The sequence below is a fragment of the Salvia miltiorrhiza genome, chromosome 8 (genome assembly GCF_028751815.1).
Source record: "Salvia miltiorrhiza cultivar Shanhuang (shh) chromosome 8, IMPLAD_Smil_shh, whole genome shotgun sequence".
NCBI lineage: Eukaryota > Viridiplantae > Streptophyta > Magnoliopsida > Lamiales > Lamiaceae > Salvia > Salvia miltiorrhiza.
Genome location: NC_080394.1, coordinates 1777360 through 1803296, shown reverse-complemented (window position 1 = coordinate 1803296; position 25937 = coordinate 1777360). Strand labels below are relative to the sequence as shown.

At 38.2% G+C, this 25937-nt stretch overlaps 5 protein-coding genes across 8 annotated transcripts; 2 read left to right on the top strand and 3 right to left on the bottom strand.

Annotated features, from left to right (window-relative positions):
- Window positions 1-449: 449 nt before the first annotated feature.
- Window positions 450-5146, bottom strand: LOC130999856 (putative inactive disease susceptibility protein LOV1). Its single transcript, XM_057925535.1, has 4 exons — window positions 3973-5146; window positions 3202-3384; window positions 968-2788; window positions 450-864 (listed from the first exon to the last, which is right to left on the bottom strand). Exons 1-4 carry the CDS (start codon window positions 5003-5005, stop codon window positions 794-796), a joined length of 3108 nt encoding a protein of 1035 aa, XP_057781518.1. The 5' UTR covers window positions 5006-5146; the 3' UTR covers window positions 450-793.
- Window positions 5147-6553: 1407 nt separating this feature from the next.
- On the top strand, window positions 6554-12580 carry LOC130999853 (uncharacterized). 4 transcript variants are annotated; one of them, XM_057925526.1, is made up of 10 exons: window positions 6554-6861; window positions 7097-8706; window positions 8802-8939; window positions 9795-9866; window positions 10592-10633; window positions 10722-10811; window positions 11014-11118; window positions 11220-11312; window positions 11398-11477; window positions 11564-12580. In XM_057925526.1, the coding sequence occupies exons 2-10, from the start codon at window positions 7117-7119 to the stop codon at window positions 12336-12338; spliced, it is 2985 nt and encodes a 994-aa protein (XP_057781509.1). In that variant the 5' UTR covers window positions 6554-6861; window positions 7097-7116; the 3' UTR covers window positions 12339-12580. The 4 variants fall into 4 exon arrangements, with proteins under 4 accessions (XP_057781509.1, XP_057781508.1, XP_057781511.1 ...); XM_057925525.1 differs by having other exon boundaries at window positions 11014-11124; XM_057925528.1 differs by having other exon boundaries at window positions 6603-6861; window positions 11041-11118.
- Window positions 12581-15831: 3251 nt separating this feature from the next.
- LOC130997046 (uncharacterized) lies at window positions 15832-17212 on the bottom strand. Its single transcript, XM_057922326.1, has 2 exons — window positions 16640-17212; window positions 15832-16566 (listed from the first exon to the last, which is right to left on the bottom strand). Exons 1-2 carry the CDS (start codon window positions 17210-17212, stop codon window positions 15832-15834), a joined length of 1308 nt encoding a protein of 435 aa, XP_057778309.1.
- An 86-nt stretch (window positions 17213-17298) lies between these two features.
- LOC130999851 (uncharacterized protein At2g29880-like) lies at window positions 17299-18461 on the bottom strand. The gene is made up of 2 exons (XM_057925524.1): window positions 18104-18461; window positions 17299-18019 (listed from the first exon to the last, which is right to left on the bottom strand). The coding sequence occupies exons 1-2, from the start codon at window positions 18449-18451 to the stop codon at window positions 17396-17398; spliced, it is 972 nt and encodes a 323-aa protein (XP_057781507.1). The 5' UTR covers window positions 18452-18461; the 3' UTR covers window positions 17299-17395.
- Window positions 18462-19779: 1318 nt separating this feature from the next.
- Window positions 19780-25757, top strand: LOC130999850 (uncharacterized). The gene is made up of 15 exons (XM_057925523.1): window positions 19780-20081; window positions 20658-20769; window positions 20887-21152; window positions 21386-21560; window positions 21989-22072; window positions 22172-22413; window positions 22496-22715; window positions 22869-22948; window positions 23044-23128; window positions 23331-23462; window positions 23545-23658; window positions 23732-23779; window positions 24189-24273; window positions 25041-25097; window positions 25274-25757. The coding sequence occupies exons 3-15, from the start codon at window positions 20932-20934 to the stop codon at window positions 25369-25371; spliced, it is 1641 nt and encodes a 546-aa protein (XP_057781506.1). The 5' UTR covers window positions 19780-20081; window positions 20658-20769; window positions 20887-20931; the 3' UTR covers window positions 25372-25757.
- The last annotated feature ends 180 nt before the right edge of the window (window positions 25758-25937 follow it).

Below are 25937 nucleotides of genomic sequence, written 5' to 3'. Positions count from 1 at the left end.
AATATTTGGTTGTATTTGTTTGAATATTTAGTCTAATTTATAATAACATGATTGTTATTTGATTAATTCAATTATAATACACATATATCTTGCATTTCTAAAAAAACGAATTTGAATATTTAGTCTAATTTATAATAGCATGATTGTTATTTGATTAATTCAATTGTAATATACATATATCTTGCATCTCTAAAAGAACGAATTATCGATTTGTTACAAATTTGACCCTTTACTATTTGTGCAAGTTCAAAAATGAGACTTAAATATTTATCCAACGTCTAAACTCAAAACTAATCGTGATTTTCGAAGCATATATTTTAGTAATTTTTACGAGGATTAATAATCAGAAATAGAGTCACCATAGACAAGAATCCAATCCTCATGAAAAGGCACCTCACTCTCACAGCTAAATCTGTTTCTTTGCCATGCTATCAGAAATAGAATCTCCATAAACAAGAATCAAAAGCAGTTCATTAGGATACTTGCAAGGGGAAGAAACAACCTTTATTTGACAATTAATGAACAAAAGAGAGTGAATCTACCTATAATATTTAGGAGAGAAGAAATTATACAAGAAAATGCTTCAAACAACAGTCCTATACACTGAAACATCTAAGAACTTTAATTTTTTCAAATTAAATATTTAACTTATATTGTTGCCTTACCCTGTTGAGTTCCTACTCAGTTGATCATCCTCTGTTAATAACAGCTTATTCTGGAACATATTGAATGAACCTTTGGTGACATTCTGTGGACTGGCATAGCGATGTAGCGTGATCTGCTCGTGCGATCTTCATGACTTCTGCCAATCCTTAGGTACCAGCAATGGAGAAAAACTTTGGAAAAGTCCATAGTAGGATTTTCCTGCCAATGAAAGAAAAATGTCAGAATGAACACTGTCACACGACGCCATGCCTACTCGTTAATTGCCTAGATAATACAGGTGAAGTGACAAAAGATACAGTACCTGATAGCTGAGTCTCAAGTTTTTTCATGTAAGATCTGTTTGTGTCAGCAATGGTGATCGATGGAATGTGCCCGACTATATGAGTGTCCTCTCCCCCTTCCTCCTGCACCTTTTGAACCCTGCTCTTGAAGGCATCGAGCATGTTGACAATCACTAATTCCCTAAGTGAAGCGATGAATCTGATTCCTTCCGGAACCATCCTCAACTTTATGCATTCATCGATCTTTAAACAATAAAGGTTAGGCATAGCTCCTTCCTCTATTCTCCATATCTCCAAGTCAGTAAGCCCCTGGAGCTCCAGAATAGTGAGACAAGGGAAACCCTGAGAAGAACAGCACATCGCATTCCCCACAAATGCGTTCTTGCGTAGTGTCAATGTATGCAGATTAGGGAGCTTTTCTAGAGTAGTCATAGGATCTTCCTTCAGTTTGCTGCTCCTCAGAGTTAACTTCGTGAGGCCTCGACCAAAATGGCAATGCTCTGGTAGCCTGTTTATAATGCCAATCAGATCCAGTTTCTGAAGATGGGCTGATCCTACTAGCTCTCTCAAAACAGTCAGCTCTTTATCCGACTGAAAATCATAGCGGATACGGAAAGAGGACTCTCTGATATGCAAAGAATCCATCTTGAGGTGATTGAATAGTGCTGCCAGATGGTCTATTTCCAAAGTTAAGATTGCAGCAAGTTTCTGAAGCTTAGTTAACTTGGTGAGATCTCTATAATCCGAAACCCTGGTATCAAAGTTCTTCATGATTTCCAACTTGCTCAAGCTGTTTAGCTGCAGTTTGCTGGTGCACTCGTGTGATGGAGGGAGATAGAGATGTTTCAAATGAGTCAGCTTCCATATGACGTTGGGGATGGTCATGCATACAAGGAAAGGTACCCTAAGGTCAAGTGTTTGCAAGTACTTCAAATTGCCGATGGACGATGGCAATTTGTTTAGCTGACAGCCTCTTAAACTAAGGTACCTGAGGTGAAGCAAATCTCCTATACCCTTACATAGCTTATCTCCAAAGTCGAACCTTTCGAGATCCAACACTCTTAAAAGTTTGAGCTCACTGCAAACAAAGTCCAGTGCCAGCTGAAGATTTTTTCGGTTGCTGAGCCTGGAAAAGAACAATGCTGATCTAACATGTTCAAGGTTCTCCTTTCTGTACTCAAGCATCTCCTTTCTAGGAGGAAAATAAGTGTCAAAATCACAATCAACAGCAATGGAAAGCCTGCGTGTTTTACTGATTGATGGTGCTATAGATGATGGGGAGGGTGTGCTTAGTGGTTCAGGTTCATACCGTAGAGGAATTTTTTTTAGGAAGTTTTCCTCCTTACCCTTGACAAGGCATAATTCTCGGGTAAGGTCATGAAGTCGACAAGACTTGAACCTACCAGTAGCTTCATCTACTCTCACTTGGACCATGCACCTTTGCACGAGTTCTCCTAGAAATCTTTCTGCTACGTCCATGATGGATTCCTCTTCCTCAGATTCATGTGATATGAAGCCTTCAGCCAACCACAACTGGTACAGCTTCCGGGTGGGAATTTTGGAATCCTCCGGGAAGTTGCCTAAATGCAGAAAACACGGTTTGAGCTGATAAGGCAGATCGTGGTAACTTAGAGCTAATACCTCATGAACTCTTCCATTCTCTCGATAAGTTCTTCCTCTCCGTAAATAGGAATTGAAATTTTGATGCACTGTTCTCCACTCGCTTATGGTGGACTTTGTCATGAGGAGTCCTCCAAGCACAACTATTGCTAGTGGCAATCCTCCACACTGTGCAACCATCTCCTTTCCTAGTCTTTCGATGTCCATTTGATTTCTGAGATCTTGATACAATGATAGGCAAAGTTAAGACACATAATCAATGAATACAGAAAGTGAAATGAATCTCTAATGCTGAGAGCTTAATTTTAGCTGCTCAATTGTAAACGAGTCAAACAAACAATGTCTGTGCAACTTAATCATGAAAATTGAGAGATTTTCAGCAAGATAAAATTGGTCAATCACATAAGAAAAACTAAGTTTTATCTGCTATATGTTGAAGCATCCTGTTCATAAATACGACAACGAGACCAATGAACATCAAATTATTGCCGATTTACATGCTTGTAGTTGTATGTGTAGCGATCGACAAGGTATAGTATCATGCAACAACATAATCAATAATGGGGCTCTCATAACTCATAAGTGACTACAGTGATGTAACAATAACTTAAGATGTAACATCAAATTCTCATACCTTGAAGTGTATCTTCAGAACTTAAACTGTGAATCCGACTCACGAGTTCATCCTCCTCGTCACTGAAGCACGAGTGAAAGCTTTCTGCTCGTGATAATATTGCATCCTCGTCCTCGAAGCCAGACGAGTACTCGTGCTCTTCTACAGACCTGCTGCTGCTAGGCTTTCTATCAAGTGAAATACCTGAAAAGAATTTGATGCATCATTGTAAGAACTACTAGCTCGACTTCCTGTAAAGTGGAATACCTCAAGATTTGAAGCATCATTGTACGAGTTGCTAGTTTTACCTCCCTCGAGTGAAATAAGTGAAAATTACTAAACATCATTGTAAGATCAAGGGGTGACATGATATGAATACATAGAAGACAAACGTTCTTTAATGAAAATACGAGATTTATTTAAAACTCCAAATACGCGAATGAGTATCTCCTAAATAAATTAAAATCCTAAAGCAAAAATAAATCGATCAACCAAAAACTAAAAGGGCCGGAAAAAGGCATGAAATATAGATACTTCCTCCATCTCAATTCAATAGGCCACATCCACATTTCCTTATTTGGATGTCTCGTTTTAATAGGTCAGTTCTTAAATTAGAAAATCAATACATAATAAACACCTCCACATAATTCATTATTTGGATGTCTTATTATTCTAGTGCCCTAGGTATGGTACCCATAAGTAGAATTGATATGGATGATGCTTTAAATTTGTGGTTTCCAATAAAAGTTATTAGTAGATGAAAACAGTGGTGTTTCTGAGACAATTGTGTACCTGCAAAACTCAGATTGCGGGAGACTTTCTTCTTAAGCAGTTCCCAGCTCTCCTCTTGATCCAAATGCCTCTGCTCATACAGATAACATGGAGCATCCAAATCTATGTAACGCGCGATTTCTTTGTTCCGCGTCGTGAGCAACACTTTAATGTTCACTTGCCTGCTCGCTTGCCTGTTGCCGAAGACAGGTTTGAACACTACATCCCAGGCGTCCATGTCCCAAACATCATCAAGCACGATGAGGCATCTCTTCCTCCTCTGCACATGAATAAGCTCCTCAACGAGATCATCAATCCTCATATTGCTGATTGCCTTCCTCTTCTCCGGTTCGAGCTTGTTGAGGATCCTCTGCAGCACGTCGTCCGGCTGCCCCTGCTGCGACACGCACGCCCACGCGAAGGCGTGGAAATGCTCCCGGACGTCGTGGTGGTGGTAAATTCGCTTCGCGAGGGTGGTTTTGCCTATACCTCCCATTCCTGTGATGGACACGACCTGATCGGAATCCTCGTTCACCAATCGAGAAACTAATTGCTCGACGTGGTCGTCTAACCCTACCAAATCGTCCTCCACGAAATGCGAGTAGGTTCTCCTCTGCTGCTGCCGTCTCCGCGCGATCGGGTTAGGGCTTCCTCTGTGGCGCGGCCTAATATTCCTGACGCGCAAATCTGATTCGAGAGCGGAAACCTTAGCTTCGATGAGCTGGATTTTCGGCTCCAGACTGTGGAGGCTCGTGGCTTCTCTGAACAGACTGTATTTTCTGCGGCTGGTGGAGGAGGAAGGAGAGGAAGAGGAGAGGACTACTAGGAGGAGATCTTCGATGTCGTAGGCGACTTCTCTTGTCTCGGCGATCCAGTTGCGAATCCCTTCGTCGACTTCCTGCCTGGCGTCGGCGATCTCTAGGATGGATTGCAGCTGCCTGAGCTTCATCTGAATCACTTCGATTCGGCCGCGGAGCTCCGGGATGTGCCTCGCTTCGTAGACCAGCAGCTCGCTCAGGCTGCGTATCACGCAGAACACGACGTATTCCGCCATTGTTGCTTTGGAGATTGCAGAGATTCAAACTCTTCTGCGGATTGAGGCAATGGTGGTTGCGTGAGCGCTGACTTTGAGTTGATGCAAAGCCGCGTTGAATTTTTGGGACGATATTTTACTTTCCTTTTTTTTTTAGATTATTTAACAGTTAGTTATATGTATTTAAGCATTTAATAAAATTGGATTACATTTGGGGAAAAAACTTTTTGATTTATTCCCGAATCGGGAGGGTGTTCTTTGCCGCGGACATAACTTTTTTCTGCAAATTTTATGGATTTATGTGTAATTTAAGTTGTAACTTTTCTAAGTAATATACTCCACCTTAATATTTTATTTGGTACTATAAAGCATATGGTCTTTTATAAATTTAAAATCCAAAAAAGTTATATAAAATTGAGTAATTCTGTATGCCATGTAATGCAAATTATAATTATGACAATTACTAATTTTATATAATTTTAGTGCATTCTATCAGATATGATATTAATATCATATTTTATTTCATATTACATATCAAATTTATCCTAAGAGTACGAGTTAATTTATTACTTAGAAAATAAATGTTCAAAATTATTGGTATGTAATTTATCTCTAAAATACAATAAACAATATTTGTGGAATAATCAACTTTTTTAAGAAAACTTAGCGGTAATAATTTATCAATCACAAATATATTGATAAATGAGAAGACCTTTCATAATATTCGGAGGTTCATTCCACAAGTATAGAATGATAATTCTTTAACAATCTAACTAATCTATATGCTGCATATTAGCATCACTTAGCACGAACCAGAAACACAAATGAAGAATTAATCTAGAGTTGTCTTAAAGCTCCAAACTATGAGCTATCAATACTCAATCGCGTTAGAAGTAAGAACATCAACTATCAATTTACCGTTTGATCTAAATTTCATAAAGTGTTGACAATAAATTTTTAATAACGCATATGTAGAAACTATCAACTTTTATAAATGTATATAGAAAGTATCACCAATTAAGTTAATCGACAAAAAAGTTTTTAGCCGTGACAAAATTTGCGTGAAAATCAGTGACACTCTGACACTAACTGCTTAAGGTGAACTTGTCGACTGACAAATTCATTAGCCAGATGACAAACTAATGAAAATAGTTTGACACGCTTATGATCCACCTAAAGTTGCAAGGCCGTAATTGTTAAAAGTTTTGCATAACTGATTTGGCACATTATGACCCGACCAAAATTGCAAATCAGTTAACAGGTTGATTGGTTCGTCCATTAGCGAGTCACCAATCAAATAGCTAATGAATTTATTGATCGATAAATCCATTTTGAGCGATCAATGTCGGAGCGTCATCAATTTCCACATAAATTTTGTCACATTCAAAAAACTTTTTTTATTTCTCCACTTAAAAATGTGCATTTTATACATATTAAAATAAATATTTTCACATATATATAACTTAACAAATTAGATATTTTTTCAATGTTTACCCTCCCTAACTCGAAGGGTGAAAATGACCAAAAATTAAAACAAGAGTTTTCCCTTGTTGGAATTTGGAAGGTGACTGACCAGATATAATTTCGCTCAAACTGTAGTAATTTCTTTTCAAGGTTCTTAATAAAATCGTTTTTTTTTTTTGGACTAATGCTTTGCAACCCTAAATTTAATTACTCGTCTTCCTCTTCTCTTCACTCTTCCACAACAAAGAATCACTCACCGCAAACCACCCCCTTTCTGCGCTCCGCCGTCCTCCGCCGCGACTTCAATTTCTTCTTTCCGTAACCACTGTCAAATATTTGCAGGCGCAGGCCGCGCGGCACTCTTCTTCCGCCGCGACAGGGGGCTATTGCACCCCTCCTGCTACTTAATTGAGGTAAATTTCCGTTTACCCTGACTTGTCCACTGCCTTTACATTTTCTGTTAGCTGCTAGATTATTTGAATATGTATGAATTTATGAGAGCAGAGCTGTTTTATTGGAAGATATGTGTAATGCTAATAGATGATAAACACCTGTTTTAATCGTTACCTCAAATTCTTCCGTGTGTAGAAAATCAGTGAACTAATTCTTTTTCCATTATCGTTCTTGAATATGTTGCTATTGTACCAGTCTGGAAGTGTGCGAGCGAGATGGTTAGATCTGATTCACAAAAAGAGATACTCGGAAATACTAATGAAATGCCGCTGGAGGATTTCTTGGATGGCACTTCAGCGAGGACGAGACCGCTGAGTTATGATGACATAATGCTTAGAAGGAAAAACAAGGCAGATGCAGCACAAGTAGTATCCAGCAGCTCTGGAGCAGCTGATAAAGAAGTAGCACAAGACAACGTGGAGAGGGCATCTGATATTCCTGAATGTCATCCGCGGATAAGTGACGATTCAAAACCACTGGTTGAGAGCACAACCATAAATGATCCTGTGAAGGTAAGGTCTGGGAGAAAAGCGGATACTAATGCTTCTAGAAAGAATGAGAATTCGGTCCAGGATAATGATGACCGATCTCTATATCCAGATGTCAAGTCAAAGGAGAAAGGAGACAGGATTCCGAGGCGCAATAGAGTGTCAGAAGAAAAGTTTGAGGGAAGAAATCATGCCAGCAGAAGGAAAGATGACCTCTTAAGTGTTAATTCTGATAATGGACTTGACAAGAGGAAAGATAGTGAACCGTATAAACAGGATAGAGGACTTGACAAGAGGAAAGATGGTGAATCATATAAACAGGATAGAGTTTCTGAAAGAAGCAGAGTCAAATCTGAAATAGTAAAAGCACAACCAGATAATAAGGAGAGACAGGTTTACAGAAAGAGGAAAACTGAGATAGACAGTGATTCTGATAATGAGCATAAGAAAAGAAATGTGAGAGATGCGAGGCAAACAGATAACTTAACTGCCAGAGTCAGAGAGAAATCTGTAAAGGAAAAGAAACACAAACATCATCCCGAAGAAGATAAATCTAGAGGCAGGGATAATGTTAAAAGGAATGATTCTGTAAGAAAAGGACCAGAACCAACACGGGCCCATCTTGAAGAATCCAGGTCAAAAAGAAGACGGTCACGGAGCAAAGATCGTGAGAAAGACAGAGGTCGAAGATCTCTTTCACAATCACCAAAGGCTTACAAGCACACATCGAAAGATAAAAGGGAGCTTGCAGAACTACCATCTCATTCTACAAAAGACAAATCAGGAAGAGAGCATTCTAATGTTGATAACAAGAGGATACCCAGTAATGGATCTAATAGTCACTACAGGCGTAATACTAACAATTCGAGTGGTCTCGGAGGCTATTCACCTAGAAAGAGGAAAACAGAGGCTGCTGCTAAAACTCCTTCACCAACTCGTCGTTCTCCAGAGAAAAGAGCTGCCGGATGGGATTTACAACCTGCTGAAAAAGAGAGTGTGATGGCTACATCAACTCTTTTCAATTTGAATGCTGCGAGCCACAAATTACCATTGTATAATATGGAGTACCCCAGTATAACTCCCGTGGCTCCTACAGTGGTGAAGCCTATTGGAATTTCTCTTCATGCCATATCTTCACAGCTGCATGCTGTTGAGTCGATTCAGCTAACTCAAGCGACAAGACCTAAGAGGAGGCTTTACATAGAAAACTTGCCTGTTTCAGCATCTGAGAAAGATTTAATAGAATGCATTAACAAGCGTTTGCTGTCATCTGGTGTTAACTATGTTCAGGGGACCCATCCCTGTATCAGCTGTATAGTATGTGTCCATTTGTTTTGTTGATCTGTTCATCTATACTGCATGTGCATCTTTAGCCAAGCATTCAGCAAGCACTTGCTCTTTTTGAACTGCAGATAAATAAGGAGAAGAGCCAAGCACTTTTGGAGTTTCTGACCCCTGAGGATGCTTCTGCTGCTCTTTCTTTAGATGGAATGTTCTTTTCTGGTTCCAATCTTAAACTCAGGCGCCCCAAGGACTATGCTAATGTAACTGTAAGAATCATTACCATGCTGTTCTCCGTTCTTACTATGAGCAATGTTCTTACTATGCTAATGTAACTGTATGAATCTTCATTGATCTTTGATATGGTAGATGTTCCTTTTTAATGACTAATGTTTGATTTTGATGAGTAGATCACAAACTTAATATTATTACTTGATATGGTGGAAAGTAATTTTGCTTCACTTTATGTAATTGGCTTTACTTGCATCCCATTCCTATCCTCTTATTGGCATACTTCTTTTCCCTTTCTTATTTGCCTCCTTAAGTCATATCAATTTTACTTTCACACAAGAAGTTACCCTATTATTTTAATCTATTGATTTGTTCGCTTGGAATTGGATGGTACGGAATAATGGAAATAGGAATTCTGCTACCCAACACAGCAGTTCCTGTTACTAAGATATTTGGAACTATATATGAAGAAAAATGTAGGTTTTGACTTCTCTCAATGTAATACTTCATTTCTTTGCTTTAGTTCTTCGTCACTGATACAGTGATAAGATTTAGCAAATTTTTCCTGTTTTTTCCATGGGATATACATATATTTCTTTTCTGAATCATTTGTAGATGAAGCATCAAATCAGGAAATATGCTCGGTATCATACATCTCTCTGTGTATAAGTTGTTCTGGATCAGTATGAATCTTCATTTTCCTCTTTTTCGTGCTACTTCCTTGCTTGCACACAAACATCATCTTCTTGAGCTTTGTAGGAGGGTATTTGTGCTGAGAAAACTACTTGCCCATTGAGACAGTATATTCTATTTCATATTCTCTTAGTTTCTGAGGTACATTGTCGTTATTATTCCATGTAGCAGGTTTTCAGACAGTTCCTATTTTCATGCAGACTGGTCTTTCTGACAAATCTGTGGGTGGTGTTGATTCAATCAGTGACATTGTAGAAGATTCACCCAACAAGGTATGCTCTGAAACTTCATAACTTTCTACTATTATAGGAGGTGTTTTGAAATGTTGCTTCATGCACAACAAGTATTGTTCATAATTTTTCATATAAGTTAAATATTCATTCTGGCATCAAATGTAAGTGTTCTACTATAAACGCTGCTTGGGCTTTGCGTTAAAGATCTGTAACCGAGACTAGATAAACACTAGCATGAGCCTGAAGCATGTTCTTAAGTGATAAAACAGAGTCAGGGTGAAGCTCTGAACTGTAAAGATGAGCTGCTAAGTTGGTAGCACTGGAATCCCTGCTCCTTGTCTCATATTTCATTTATGTGTTGGAATTCATTCTTGTTTTTATTTTGACAAAGGAGACTATCTCGTGAAGTTTAGATGTAACTAGTTACTGACAAGAATGAGTTGGATCCTTTGTTGATCACATTAGATAGGAACCATTTAATCATAGATATATTTCAGAGCTTACTTTCATCTATGACACTCATATTTGGATGCTATGTCTTCTGGATTCCTCTCTAGACATAGCTGGATAAGGTTGTTTTTTGATTTGCTTATTAGTTATTATGCAGTATCAATCTATACTATTTGTAAAAGGCAATAGGAAGTGTTTTTTAGTGTTAAATTGATAATAGTGGTATTTTATAGTCTTACTTTTAATTATTTTCCTGCTATTAGTTAACAGTGATTATTTCCCTTTTCTTGACAAGCTTTTGCTTCACTTTTCAGATCTTTATTGGTGGCATATCAAAACTTTTTACTTCTAGAATGGTAATGTAACATGTAATCTAGTTTTACATTATAATTCTTTTTTGCTTTATTATGTCGTGTCTTGCTAATTTTTGAATTCTCTCTTCAGCTTTTGGAGGTCGCTAGAGCCTTTGGACCCGTGAAAGCATTCCACTTTGAGTTTATTGCTGATACAAATGAACCATGTGCATTTCTCGAGGTACAAATTTTAAGGTTGAAGAGAGTTGCAATGCATAGAGAAAAACTAAGCAGGCCTGTCTTTACAGTGTTTGCCCTCTTTCAGTTTTCTAGGGCGTGCTGCATCTTAAGCTTAAGTTCTTTCTTTATGTCCTTTCAGATCTCTCTCTCTCTCTCTCTCTCTCTCTTGTGTGTGGTGAGAAACTAATTATTTATTACCTCAGTATGTTGATCATTTAGTTACTTCAAAGGCATGCGCTGGTCTTAATGGTATGATGTTGGGTGGACAAGTCCTAACTGCAGTACTTGCTACTCCGGAACCTGATTTGGTAGGGGTATAGTATCTCTCTCGACTTGTTCTCATTTGACCGGAGGTTTTATTTTCGCTTAGAAGTTTCTCCCAAACACTCAGTCGCCATTGTTTTGTTAGGAAAATGTTGGAAGACTGCCAACTTATGAGATCCCTGAGCATGCAAAGCCACTTATCAAGAAGCCTACAACAGTTTTAAAGCTGAAGAATGTGGTATTGTATCTTATTTACGTTTCAGTTTTCCTTCTTTCATTCTAATGAAGTAACATCAAATTTCCAATTCCCTTACAATTTGCAGTTCAATCCCGAATACCTCATTTCATTGCCCGAATCGGAGCTAGAAGAAATATTGGAAGATATAAGACTGGAGTGTTCCAGGTTGACATAACTAAAATGGTTTAGTGATTTCAGTGTACCTTTTGTTGTTGCTCAAATACTTTTCTTACCTTTCCTTGATACTGTAGGTTTGGTATGGTGAGATCTATTAATGTTGTCAAGAAAACAGATGCTTTCGACACCGTGGAATGTAATGAGGTAAGTAACACAAGTGCTTGTACTGATGCATATGACTTTGACTTTGCAAATAGGAGCCATAGAGTCGAACAACTCAGTGAGAGTACTTCTGGGCTTAGAGAGGTTGAGAAATCAGAACCTCTCGAGGCCCCGAATGAACTTGAGAATAATAGTCGGACTTTGGAAGAAAAAAGTGGTTGCGATAATATTGCTGGTTTATCTGATGTGTCAAGTGGATCACTTGAACCCGAGAATGTTGCAAGAGATGAAGTTTGTGAACTACCACTCAATGGTGAAGATGCTTCTTTCGAAGAACCCCCGAGCCAATCAGATGCTGAGCTGATAAGCAATTGCGATAATCCTGGTTCGACTTCTGTGATGAACCATGAACTTGAAAACAAGCCTTCTACCGAACACTTGATATCAGAGGACCAGAATGCAAAACTACCGAGTTCTAAGGAAGCGTTGCAAATAGAAGAGAGAAACGAATCGGCAAACGTTGAGTTGGACAGAAAGCAATTAGATGCTGCAGGGGAAGGCGATGGAAACGATGTATTTGTGGATCTCGGGCTTATCTTTGAGCCGGGCTCTGTAATTGTTGAATATAGAAGACCGGAAGCTGCTTGTGTGGCAGCGCATTGTCTACACCGACGAACATTTGATGGTCGTGTTGTGACCGTGGAATACGTTGGCCACGATTTGTACCAGATGAGGTTCCGCAGGTGAGAGAAGCCCGACGTCGTGAAACGATACGGGCGTTGCTCGTTGAGGAGGGTGCAGAACTGATGGTGAGAAGCAGCTTTTGCGTTGAGTCCCATTGGGGCTCTGCTTAACTCTTGATTTTGCTCATCACTCAGTATAGCCATTTCCATTGCTAAGTAGAATTGGTTGACACCTGAAATTGTGAGTCATGTAAAACACTACATTTTACCTTTACTAGTAGTTTTTACTACCAGAAATTGAGGGCATTATCGTTGTATGTGTAATTTAATTTCTCATATGCCAGTTTATTTAAGGGGTTATTGTCGAAAATAGTTAAAGATTGTCAATTTTTTGGTTATATTATGACCTTATTTTTTGTCAAAAAAATATATGAATTTAAGATTGATTCTGCATCGTCTCACAGTGGGTAATTTTGCCTAAATTTGAGCAAAATTGTCATATTCAGCCCTGAACCCCCTCAGTAGTGGATTGTTCGGATTAGATTTAAGCAAAATTGTCGATTGTGGAACGATTCAAAATTAATTTTAAATTCATGTATTTTTTTACAAAAAAATGGATCATTATATAAATTAAAAATTTGGCAAACTTTGAATATTTTCCATCAATAATTCCCTGATTCAAAAATCAATTGTAATATTGTCATATCATAAGTTTTACCAACATAGAACATTGTTGCAAAATCAATCGAAGCAGATCACGTTAATATTGCATTAAAGATAATTAAAATTTAAACTGGGCATCATCGTAAATTTGTTTTAATTTTAAAATATTATAATTAAGATGTAGTAGGCATTTCCAAAAAAAATAATTAAGATGTAGTAACTTTTTAATTTGTAGTCAATTAGATTCTTTCAAATTTTCCTATCGCCGATTAATTGACGTGTTATGAACTCATGATGACTTATTTTAATGAATGGAAATAAATAATTGAAAGGAAATACTAGAAGTAATAAATGAAAATAACAGCACGCACGACTTCTTCTCGCGAAAACGCGTCACACTTTCAATTAAATTCAACAAAATACTATGGAAAATTAGAACATAAAAAAAAATTATTCAAAAATGAGTATTCTCGAAGCCAAAAATTGCAGCCTATCATAATTTTAAAAAGTCCATGGATTCGTTGTGGATTTTCACGGATTTTAAAAAGTCCATGGATTTTAAATTCCATGGAATTCACATAGATTCCAGACGACTTTCGAAGAATTCGTGGTTGGATTTCAGCCCGATTCTCACAGATTTTCGAAGAATTTGGGGGATAATTCTTGAATTGAAATCCAGGATGCCAACGCACGCTGGAACCCAGCACCGCTGGAAACCCAGCGAGCGCTGGGAATCCAGCGAGCGCTGGAAACCCAGCGAGCGCTGGGTTCCAGCGAGCGCTGGAAACCCAGCGAGCGCTGGGTTCCAGCGAGCGCTGGGACCAAATAAATGCTACATAAAGGGCCAGCGAGCGCTGGTGCCCTAATTTCAGTCTAATTCTCCAGCGCCGCTCCAGAACACTCGCCCTCCCAAAAAATCACCTTCAACTCCATTTTTTCCATACCACTACCCTCTAAAATCACCTTCAACACTACAATGGTCCGAACGAAGAACGTAAACGTCGGTAGAGGGGAGCTTACTTTGAGCCAAAGGTATGAATGTCCATTTGAATTGCAAAGCGAATTAGAAGGAGAAATATATAAGAAATTTAACGAGAACTATATTACTCCTCCGCATTACTTGGATTGGGAGTTGATTACTGATTTGAATCTTGAGGAGCAAGTTGAGTTGTATTTGCAAAATCTAGGGATGAAAGAATATGCTAAAAATATTGATTTTTCTGGGTATGATCCTTTATGTTATGAGTTCATGACTACTGTGGAAATGGCTGGTGATATGAAATGGATTAAAGCTAGGATGTATGAGCGAGAGTATCGCATTAGTTTGGCTAGAATGAAAGCTGTTTTTGGTTTCAGTATTGGTGGATTATCTGATAAAACTCAGGGATGGAATGTTAATCAAGCGTGGAATCGATTGACTGACTGTGATAATTGGGATAGTTCGGGTATGCCTAGTGGGTACATTAAGGATCCGGCATTAGCTATTGTTCATAAATTTCTTGCATATAATGTGTCTGGAAAGGAGCAGGCGAATAAGGTTAATGCAACTGAGGTATTTTTGCTGGAGTGTGCTTTAGATGGCACAAAAGTGTGCATCTCAAAGTTTATTTGGGCTGCTATGATTCGGGCGAAGAAGCGCCCTACTGCTCATGCTTCTTTCGCTGCTATTATCACTGGTTTGGCACACAAGAATGGAGTTCTTGCTGCGACAGAAGGGCCTATCCATGGTCATGATGAGCTGGATGCTGAGTACATTAATTATACTGAGCTCAGAGCAGCTCAATTGATTTCTGACCAATACACGTTGGTTCCTCATGAGAAGAGGACTTGTGTAGTTAACTACATACACTCCGAGATTGCAGCAGGCCGTCGTCCCCGCATTGATCCTGGTGCCGGTCCATCTGGGACCGCCGGTGATGATGAAGAAGAGGAGAACGAAGAAGAAGCTGAAGAGGAAGCCGAAGATGCAGAGGAAGAAGACGAGGGGAATGGAGAGCGAGCAGCTGGTGGTTCAATCCCGAGAGACTACCATCAGCAGGTTCAGAATGATCTCACATCATTCCGTGCACACTTTGATTCATCCATGGGAGCATTCCGAGCTCATTTTGACTCATCGATGACATCAATGAGGAATGATATGAATGCTCGCTTTGATGCACAAGACCAGCAAATTGCCGAGCTGCAGCGCCAGTGGGATTCTTGGAGACCACGTTTTTGAGTTTTTATATTAATGTTGACATTGTTTTATGAGTTTGGATAATTTTATCTTTTGAACAATGATTAATGTTTGTTTTCATGAATTCTGTTTGCATTTGATTCATGATTTTCATGTTTTCATTACATTTTGATCATGTCAAAGAATTATAGTATGATCATACAAATTTACATGAATATAATGTATGATGAACTGAAAATAAAAAAATATACAAAAATTCTTAACATAAGCACCCAAAAAAATATGAATTCCACGGAATTGAGCATGAATTAGGGGGTATTTGTTTGGGATTTGATTAAAATCCATCCAATTCGAGCATTCTGCATTAGGGGTCCAGCGGCCGCTGGAAGGCAGAACTCGCTGGGAACCCAGCGAGCGCTGGAAACCCAGCGAGCGCTGGGAACCCAGCGAGCTCTGCCTTCCAGCGGCCGCTGGACCCCTAATGCAGAATGCTCGAATTCTCTGATTTTACTCAAATCCCAAACAAATACCCCCTAATTCATGCTCAATTTCGTGGAATTCATCAAATCCCCAACTAATACACCCCTAATTATATAATTCACGCTCAATAAAATCAACCAATATCCATTAAAAAAAAAACAAAATAACGTCAACATCCATAAAAACTCCAAATTGAAAAAAAAAGATCCAATTCAACGACATCCATCAAAACACCTCCCTAACTATTATCTTCGGTCTCCGCCTGTGTGCCTTGATCGGTTTCAGTTATGTGTCTATCTTCCCACATAGCATTAGCAATACTTGTTCTCCATGCATTAGCTGCATTCCTCTGAGACAGCTGGCTTTGAGAAAGATAATCCAAAATGTCCGCATCGTTCTCAACATCTGCTGCAACATTTCCTTCTTCAACATCGACTGGAAATTCATCAGAACGACACTCCTTTCGGAGAAAGTTATGCAATCCAGCACAAGCCAAAACTAACTCTGCTTGTGTCTGAAAAGGGAACGGAGGAGCTGTTTTGAAAATTGTGAAACGTGATTTGAAGATTCCAAAAATGCGTTCAATCACGTTTCGCAATGATGCGTGTCGAAGATTGAACAACTCATCTGCATTTCTTGGATTACGACCATCACCACCGAAATCTTTGAGATGATATCGAACGCCACGTAATGGAGCCAAAAACTGTCGACGATTAGCAAATCCACAATCTACTAGAAAATATTTACCTTGAGGCACGTGGAGTCCATTCGGTCTAGACAACGCATCACTTAAAATTTTGGAATCATGGGCTGAGCCTTCCCATCCACTAAGCACATAGATGAATTGCAAATCAAAGTTGCAAGCTGCCAAAACATTTTGCGAATTCACCCCATGACGGTTACGATAACAACTCACGTCTTTACCTATTATCGTGGCCGGGATATGAGTGCCATCTATAGCCCCGATACAATCCTAAAATAATAGGTGAATGTGTTATACAAAAATCATAAATATTTAATATAATACAAGAGCAGAAATATTATACCTTGAAGTAAGGATAAAATCTGGTACTTTCCCGAATTTTAGCGGGTATTGCGCCAGTCGGCTTAAACATCATGTCTGGTGCTATGGTGTTCAATGCTCTCAAGATTTTGTTGAAGTTCCGACTAGCAGCAAAATGCGAACGACCAAACCTTTCACGAACGTTACAATAACGATCGTTGTGCCCTACAATGATGAGGAATGTTGCCAACATTTCTTCAACAGTTGTGTATCGTGTATCATCCACATGGGCTTTCTCCCTAATTATCTGGCATAATTTGATGAAGACGTCAGGATACATTCTATACAACTGTCGAAATTGGCTCGGATCTCCATCCATCATTCCCGTAATAAAACGGAATCCTTCCCTAGTCTTTGGTCGTCGCATCAGAGCATTGTCAGCAGTCGGATGATGCGTCATAATATTTCCCACTAGAGTGATAACTACCTTAGCTGCTTCCATCAGTTGCCTAGCATGAACAGAAAGTTCAATCTCCATCTCTGTTTCGATTTCATCATCAAGTTCTTCATCTATGTCTTCTTCAATTGCAATGTTAATTTTATCTTCATAATTCATGCTGCCATTTAAAACAATGAAACAATAATTGAAATAAGAATAAAAGGGACTCACAAAAAATAGCCTTTTAAAAATACTCATAAAAAACCATTCATTAATCAACAAAATAAAGTATTAAAACATAAAACCAACAAAACAATGTACTCATAAAACATAGTTCAAAAAACATGACTAAAATATCATCTATTTCCTAGTCTTCAATTCTATCCATCTTTTACGTTGAGGAACAGTCATTTTCATAAATCCATCTTTTTGTGACTTTGTAACAAGCAAGTCAAATGCTGTGTAGCGGTCCTCTTCACTCAAATCAGGTATTTCTTCAATAGCATCCCAAGTTGTAAAACTTTTTTCATTTTCTCTTTTCTCCATCATAGTATCTCGTTTCACGAAGAGGCTTTCAACTCGATCCATTGTGCTAGTGACTTTTTTAATTTGTACCAGGAGCTCCTGATGCGGACTATTTTCAGTGTGGCCTGAATTTGTCTCAAACTGGCCTCTGCTTCTCTTGGCGGGAGCTCTTCTCTGAGTGGACTCCACAGGCACTTCAGTGGGCTCCAAATGTGATTTGGAGCCGGATAACGGTGGATCATCTTCACCCAGTACTACAAACGCCTCAGTAGCAGTATCGTAATTCAACTCCTCTATGGTTGGACCTCTACTTTCATCAACTCCTATTGTCCTAGCATCAGTAGCACTGCCAACTCCAATTGCGTTTCTTCCTACAGCCACACCGTTTCCAACAGCAAGTCTCAATTCATCATAGTCCGAAAAACTCCCAGTGCGTAAGTATGCATCTTTTGGGTGAGCCTAAAAACATAAATAACAAAATTATTAATTAACTATATTATTTAAATTAAATTGTGTTTAAAAAATAATTTATAACAGATTTACCTCTATATACGCATCCCATACTTCATCTGGGGCCGTGAATTTTTTGGTGTCGTTGTCATAACCAAAACCAGAGTTAGACTTCATGAGGTTTGAATACGCAGTCCAACGGCTCTTAAACCATTTGATACGACTTTGGTAGTGATTATAATTTTTATTGCACTTAAGTTTGTCATTCAGAACAGGCAATATTCTTTCCTCTACTGTTGCTTTGCTAAATATACCACTATTATCGCGCCATCCCCTAATTGCAGATTCAGCCAGAATTCGTAACAAGGCATCACTTTGTTCCTGTGTCCATGCTTCATACACTGCCCTTTTTTTGGATTCTTGTGGTTGAGAGTCTCCCATAATAATATTACTAGACACGGAACAGTACTATATGAATGAATAAAAATAAAAAATAAAAAACATCAACAAAAAACAAAAATCAACTCACATGCAATAGAAACACAGCATACAGTTGCTAATAATTTATAAAGGTACAATAGTCATGCTATAGAAAAATTGCATAATTAAAATACTATGAAGATATAAAATTATTGAAAAAATACCTGGCTAAAAGCTAAAGTAGAACCCTGATCTTGTCTTCTTTTTTGAAGGGTTGGTAGGCGTCCGAATGTGATAGTTTTGAAGGGGTGGTAGGCGTCCGAATGTGAGAGGCTAAAAAAATCGAAGAGGGGTATTTAAAGGCGTTGCTGGGCTGGGCTGCCTGGGCCCAACGACCGCTGCAACCCAGCGGCCGCTGGGAACCCAGCGCATGCTCAAACCCAGCGAGCGCTGGCCTTCTCAACGTATGCTGAGTTCAAGCGCTCGCTGGCTTCTTGGCCGCGGGCGCTGGAACTCAGCGCACGCTCAAAATTCCATGGATTTCAATTCTCGTGGTTCTTGGCCGGATTTCGTCGTGTGTATTTTTTGGATGAAATCCATGAAAGTCATTCCGGATTTGAAGTCAATGGAATAACGAATACACCTAGATTTGTATGGATTTTAAAAAGTCTGAAACGAATACACCCAGATTTATATGGACTTTTAAAAGTCTGGAACGAATACACCCAGATTTCTGCAGACTTTTAAAAGTCTGGAACGAATACACCCAGACTTTTAAAATCCGTGGAAATCTATTAAACTCCACAACTAATACACCCCCCTTAGTCTACATCTTTTAAAATTAAAACTCACAAATTCAATTTAGTATTCTTGAGACCAAAAATTGTAGTGGCAAATGATGTCTTGCTCTAGCGACAAAGTTGAGATACTCAAATACTCTTTTTGATGAGAGGTATTGGGTTCAATCTCGTCTGTATGCGGTGATGTTTTTTCCATTTTAGAGGGGTATTGTATTCCTACTTGCGTGCAATGTTGTATTGTTTGATATTGAGATCTTATACGCAGGTCGTTTCTCGACTGCGTACGAGTTGCATAATTGATTATATTATCTTGTAATTTCAAAAAAAGAAAAAGACCCAAAATCGTAGTTTATCATAGTTCTACAACGAGCCATTATTATAACATTAAAATTCATTTATCTTAAAAGTAAAATATAATGAAATAAAAAAGAATTTTAATTTTTGCTAAAAAAAAAGAGGATCTTGATTTTATCCCAAAAGCAATTTATTTATTCAAATGTGAATTCGTCTTCCAACTCAATAAAATAATTAAATGAGGTCTTAAAAAGCATTAAAACAAAGGAAAAAAGGAAAAGGGGAAAGAAAGAATACAGCTCTCTCTCTCTCAATCGAACTTTTTAATGGCGAATGATGCCACCACCACACAGCTTAAAGTTTCCATTACAGTCTTATACTTGTTCTTCAACCAACTAGAAAGTTAGGGTTTCAACTTCACTTTTCTGTTGGTGGTGTCCTTTTGCCAGTTTTTCAAGCAATTTGTGGTCCGCATAGAGCCAATTTCAACTTGCTTGTTTCGCCGCAATTGACGACTGATTCACGCGGTGCTCGGTTTTCCGGATTGAATTTTGCTGGTACGAGTCCGTGATTCTGTTGCTGGGTGATTTTAGGGGGAAATCGTGCTGTAGGATCGGTTTGATGCGTTTGATTATGATGCTAGTGATTCAACTTGCCTGGATGAGTACTAGTTCTAGTTCAGTGATATATAACTATTTAGATTTTGAAATTTTAGTTGTTTGTGTGGATTGTTGAAGATCCTTTTTCCATTTCGGTAGTTTGCAGAGTAATGGGGGCTGTTGCTTTGGTCACTTTCGGTTTTTATGTGATACGCAATAAGATATTCAACTCTTACTTCTCTTCCTGTTTGAGGCGAGTGAAATTATCTATTTGCAACTCTTTTGAATTGTTTTTGTTTTTTGATTTTTTCTTTGGATCAATTTTGTTGTTCTTATGTTCATTTAGCTCATTTACTAGTTGGATTTCACTCTACTTTTGGAGATTTTTGCTTAAATGTTAAATAGGAAAGTTTTCCAGAAATATGGGTTAGTTAATAAATGAGTGATTTGTAATCAGCTGAATTTTATATGCCTTTTATTCATTATTTTGATAACCTTTTTGACTGATTATGTTTTATTTGTTTCTCCATCCAGCGCCAATGGTTATGGTTTCTGTCTATGCTCTGAGGATTTGATTCCATAACTGATGATTTGGAAGCTTGCTGTCGACTAAATAAAACCATTTGGCGCAGTAAATTTGTAGCTGGTACTCGATTCTGACAATTGCTGTCGACTAAATAAAACCATTTGACGCAGTGGATTTGTAGCTGGTACTCGATTCTGACAATTGCTGTCGACTAAATAAAACCATTTGACGCAGTAGATTTGTAGCTGGTACTCGATTCTGACAAAAAGAGGGTTAAGGTAGATGGAAACTGCTAAGCGTTGGTTTGGGAAATTGCGACCGAAAGAGAAACATAAGACTTCAAACAAGAAGGAACCCACACCATATGGGAAAGAAGGTTCAAAAACACCATTGAATGATGAAACTCCTTCAAATGCTACTAAGCAGAAAGTAGCTGCTGCAAAGCAATATATCGAGAAGCACTACAAGGAGCAGATGAAGAGCCTGGAGGAACGGAGGGAGCGGTATGATTTTTCTTCTCATTACAGCCTGTCTTTATATGGTGTATCTTGTAATTATTTTTGGTTTCCATCCATTCCTCTTTGTGGAATTGATTGTCTATTGTTCAACCACAATTCCTTTTCTGCAGTCAAGCTTCCTCTTGCTAGGGCATTGACAGAATACTAGAGTGAACGGTTGTGGGTTTTCTTCTTTTTGGTGTATTCTAACATTTAATTAATAATTTTATGTATTGCAGGCGTAATGTGCTGGAGAGGAAGCTGGCTGATGCTGAGGTATCTGAAGAAGAGCAAAACAACCTTTTGAAATATCTTGAGAAAAAAGAAACAGAATACATGCGCCTTCAAAGACATAAAATGGGTGCTGATGATTTTGAGCCATTAACAATGATAGGAAAGGGTGCATTTGGGGAGGTCTCTCTCTCTCTCTCTCTCTGAGCTTCTTTTTGTACAAGTGTTCATGAAATTTGGTGAAATCTTTATTTCATCATATGTTTTGTTGATTAGTTCATTCACAAGGATGACATATGTCTCTTGAAATAGACTCTGTAGACTGAGTTTTTAGATCCCCCTTGGAACAGTTTTTTGCTTGATTACTCCAGATGTCACATAAAAGAAGTATGAGTGTATACATTCTTTGTCATCAGAAGTCGCTCCTGCAGTCCTGCTTGAATGAAAATGCACCCTCCAGTTTTGGCATGTCAAACTTGATCAATTATGTAGATTCTTCAATAGGAAGAAATAGGATGTCATATATGTTCAACTATGATGCTATTATTGATAGCAATAGTTTTAGTATTTGTATTTGCATGATGGCTAACTTGAAATATGTCTTGATGCAGGTTAGAGTATGCCGGGAGAAATCAACTGGCCATGTATATGCCATGAAAAAGCTTAAGAAGTCAGAAATGCTTCGTAGGGGTCAGGTAGTAATCACCATTAATCAGTGGGGCAATTTTCAATTTTCTGAGATGCTTGGTAGCCTTACTTCTATAATTCTATAGCTAATTCGTTTGTTTGTTTAGGTGGAACATGTTAAAGCAGAAAGGAACCTACTTGCAGAAGTTGACAGCAATTGCATTGTCAAGCTTTATTGTTCGTTCCAAGATGAAGAGTATCTATATCTAATAATGGAATATCTGCCTGGTGGTGATATGATGACTCTGCTGATGCGCAAAGACACATTAACAGAAGATGAAGCCAGATTTTATGTTGGGGAAACAGTTCTTGCAATTGAGTCTATTCACAAGCATAATTATGTTCATAGGTTTGTGGTAGTTTTTGGATGGTTGAGTGAACTTCTATGGCTACTTATTGTGATACTTATTGTTACTTATTTATAATTGCAGAGATATCAAGCCTGATAACTTGCTTCTTGACCGAAATGGGCACATGAAGCTGTCAGATTTTGGATTATGTAAGCCTCTAGATTGCAGTAATATTCAAGAAAAGGATTTTACAGCAGGAAATAACTACAGTGGAACTCTTCAAAGTGATGGCCGCCCTGCAGCACCAAAGCGCACTCAACAAGAGCAACTACAACACTGGCAGAGGAATAGGAGGATGCTTGTAAGAATCCTATCACGATATGATTTCCTCCCTACCCAACGCGTCCTCTTCCTCTCTTCTTCTTCCGCTCATAACATGGCACTTTACCAATAGTTACTTACTATGCGGCCTGCATGCAGTTGTGCTTGAATCTCCATATGTATTTTGCTGTAGGCTTATTCAACTGTTGGCACACCTGATTATATTGCTCCAGAAGTTCTGCTTAAGAAAGGATATGGAATGGAATGTGATTGGTATGTGTGCTTATCTATATTGTTCTTTTCTCTTCTCGCAACAAGGTACATTTGTAGTTCAAGTTGATTCTATCTGGAAAATGTGTATGTGGTAGGTGGTCCCTTGGTGCTATCATGTATGAGATGCTCGTCGGATATCCACCATTTTATTCGGACGAGCCAATGTCAACATGCAGAAAGGTAACTAATGTCTGAGCACTTGCCATTCTGTCTTTTAATTACTTTGTGGAATCGAAATATCACATCTGAAACCAATTTCTGCCATTTTTAGCTGCATAGAGCATACAGCATCATACCTCATGTAATTCTTCAATTGAATACTGTTTTATCTGTTTGATCAATGTCTTGACCTCAATGGTATCTCTTTTTATTTCCGATGTAGATTGTGAACTGGAGAACTCATCTGAAGTTCCCTGAGGAGGCAAAGATATCACCAGAAGCAAAGGATCTGATATGTAAGCTGTTGTGTAATGTAGAGAAAAGGCTTGGAACAAGGGGAGCTGACGAAATAAAGGTGCTTTATGATATGTCTAATTTCATATCAGACTTAATAATATCACAAACTATCAAAATTAACTTCTTCATTGTCTTCCCAGTCTCACCGATGGTTCAAGGGCATTGAGTGGGACAAGTTATATCAAATGAAAGCTGCATTCATTCCGGAAGTTAATGGTGAACTGGATACTCAAAACTTTGAGAAGTTTGACGAGGTTTATTATTCACTTCTTGTGCAGTAATTAAGATTTTGTTATTTTTTCTGTGTTGTAATACTGTCTTTTGCAGTCTGATAATCAAGTCCCGTCAAGTGCAAAATCAGGTCCTTGGAGGAAGGTTAGTGAATGCTATTAGGAACATCTGTTTCTAGCAGTTCGATTTGAATTTCTGCAATGTTTATTTTCTCCATCAACTCTTTGCACTGAGAATCTCCTTTTTGCTACTGAAATCGAGAACTCAATTTGGGCATGTTCTATAGTTGGTGTTATGAAGTTATATGTGTTACTTACTCTAGATATAAGACTATCACAACCTTAGAAATTAGGGGCGTTTCTGGTTATCAGCTAGTATTTTTCTTACAGTGGTATAGAAACAATATTAACATGAAAATGTTGCAATTTCTCCTCTTTGGTGGGAACATGGATCTAAGTTTGTTCGCATGGTTGTCTCTAAGAAACGCTTAAATCTAGAGCCCGTTCAAGCCTTTGATTACTAAGTGGTGCTCGCACTCTCTTTCATGATGCAGATGCTGCCATCTAAGGATGTAAACTTCATGGGCTACACTTACAAGAACTTTGAAATTGTGAATGAACACGAGGTTCCTGGTATAGGTATGATGTTTTTCTATTACTTTGATCAAAATGACTATGTACATCTATCGTGATATATTCTGCATGGCTGTTATTACTAAAAGAGGAAGGTTGACCCGAATAGACCTAGAAAGAAAAAGAGGGGTAGGGCAAAAAATGTTATAAACCGAAAGGAATTCGGGCTGATTTGATCGGGCTGGTGGGCTTTTCCGGCTAGCCCAATTGGCCCATCTGGCTGGCCTGTGGCAGCCTTCAGTGTTTTGTTCATAACTTTTTCTAGAATACTCCAATTTATGAACAGTCAAGACTCAAGAGGCATTAGAAAGCTAACTCAAATAAATGTCCATCACCTTTTTCTTACTTGGGAGTTGAATTTTATAATAAAATTATGTTACTTTTTTTTTTTATCAAATTTAAATGAAGTTGAATTTGAAGCTTCAAAAGCTAGAAGTGAGGACCATTATCTTTTATTTTAATCTCTTTTTTTGTGTACTTATTTATTCTAGAAAATAATAGGCATTTTACACAAACAAATACAAATAATGTCCTATATTTTCAGCCTGACGGGTTAGCCTGAAAAATGAAGGTTCAGGGTCTGGGCAAAACAATCCTATCCCGATAGGATTGTTCCAGAACCGAGTGGGTTGGTATGATAGAATTCGTATGCCATTTCACTCTTGTTATTATGGTGAATTATCACTACACGTCCATTACCTCGTGTTGGTTTCCTTGAATATGGAATTAACAATTGTAGACTAATGTACTAGTTTTGTTCTTTCTTTCGTCAGCCGAACTGAAGAAGAAGAGCACCAAACCCAAGCGACCTACCGTCAAATCCCTCTTCAGTATGATTCTTTTCATGCTCTCTCAGTTACTGTTAGGATATATAGATAAAAATAATACAAGCTAATTCATGATTTACTCAAAGTAAACACCCCCTTCGTGTATTTTGTACACGCCTAACCAGAAGACGCGACAGAATATGTATTTCATCATAATCTTATTACCCCACCTATGACAGATGAGGAGTCGAATTCAGAATCCAATCAATCTTCACTGGGAAGCTTTCTAAGTTTACTACCTGAGAACATAGAAGTCTCGAAACCAGGTGATTCGTAATATTTCACCAAATGTCGATAACATCTGACGGCCGTAGTGAAGCTTTTATAAACGAGGTTTACAATTCGTTTCAAATGTTTAGAATTTTTTGTGGGGCTGTTTTCATCTGGTTTGTGCTTAAAAGGTTTCGGTGAAGGCAGGTTTTCCCATGTATATGTGAGGTTGTGTAAATTATGCCCTGATTGTATATAAGTCTCTCTTTTTTCTCTTTTTTCATAGATGATATTTGTAATTTCTATTTTCTTTGTCGTTGATCGTGTAATTTGTTATCTTCAATGTCGATTTAGTTGAACAAATGAGAATGGGAACAATGGTGATCTCTGTGTTGAATTATCAGTTTGAATTTTCCACATTGAAATACAGTACTTGAGTTCTGCAGTCTGCAAGCATCGTCGCACATTTTTTTATTTATTTTTGGTTAGTTTAAATAATTTTTTAAAAATTGCGTGACGTTAGACTCGTTACTTTTACTTTTGGTTGGATAAATAAATTTATAAAATTATGTGACGATGGATTCGAACTTGAGATATTTAGTCTTAGATCTTAACCATTTTACTAATAAGCCA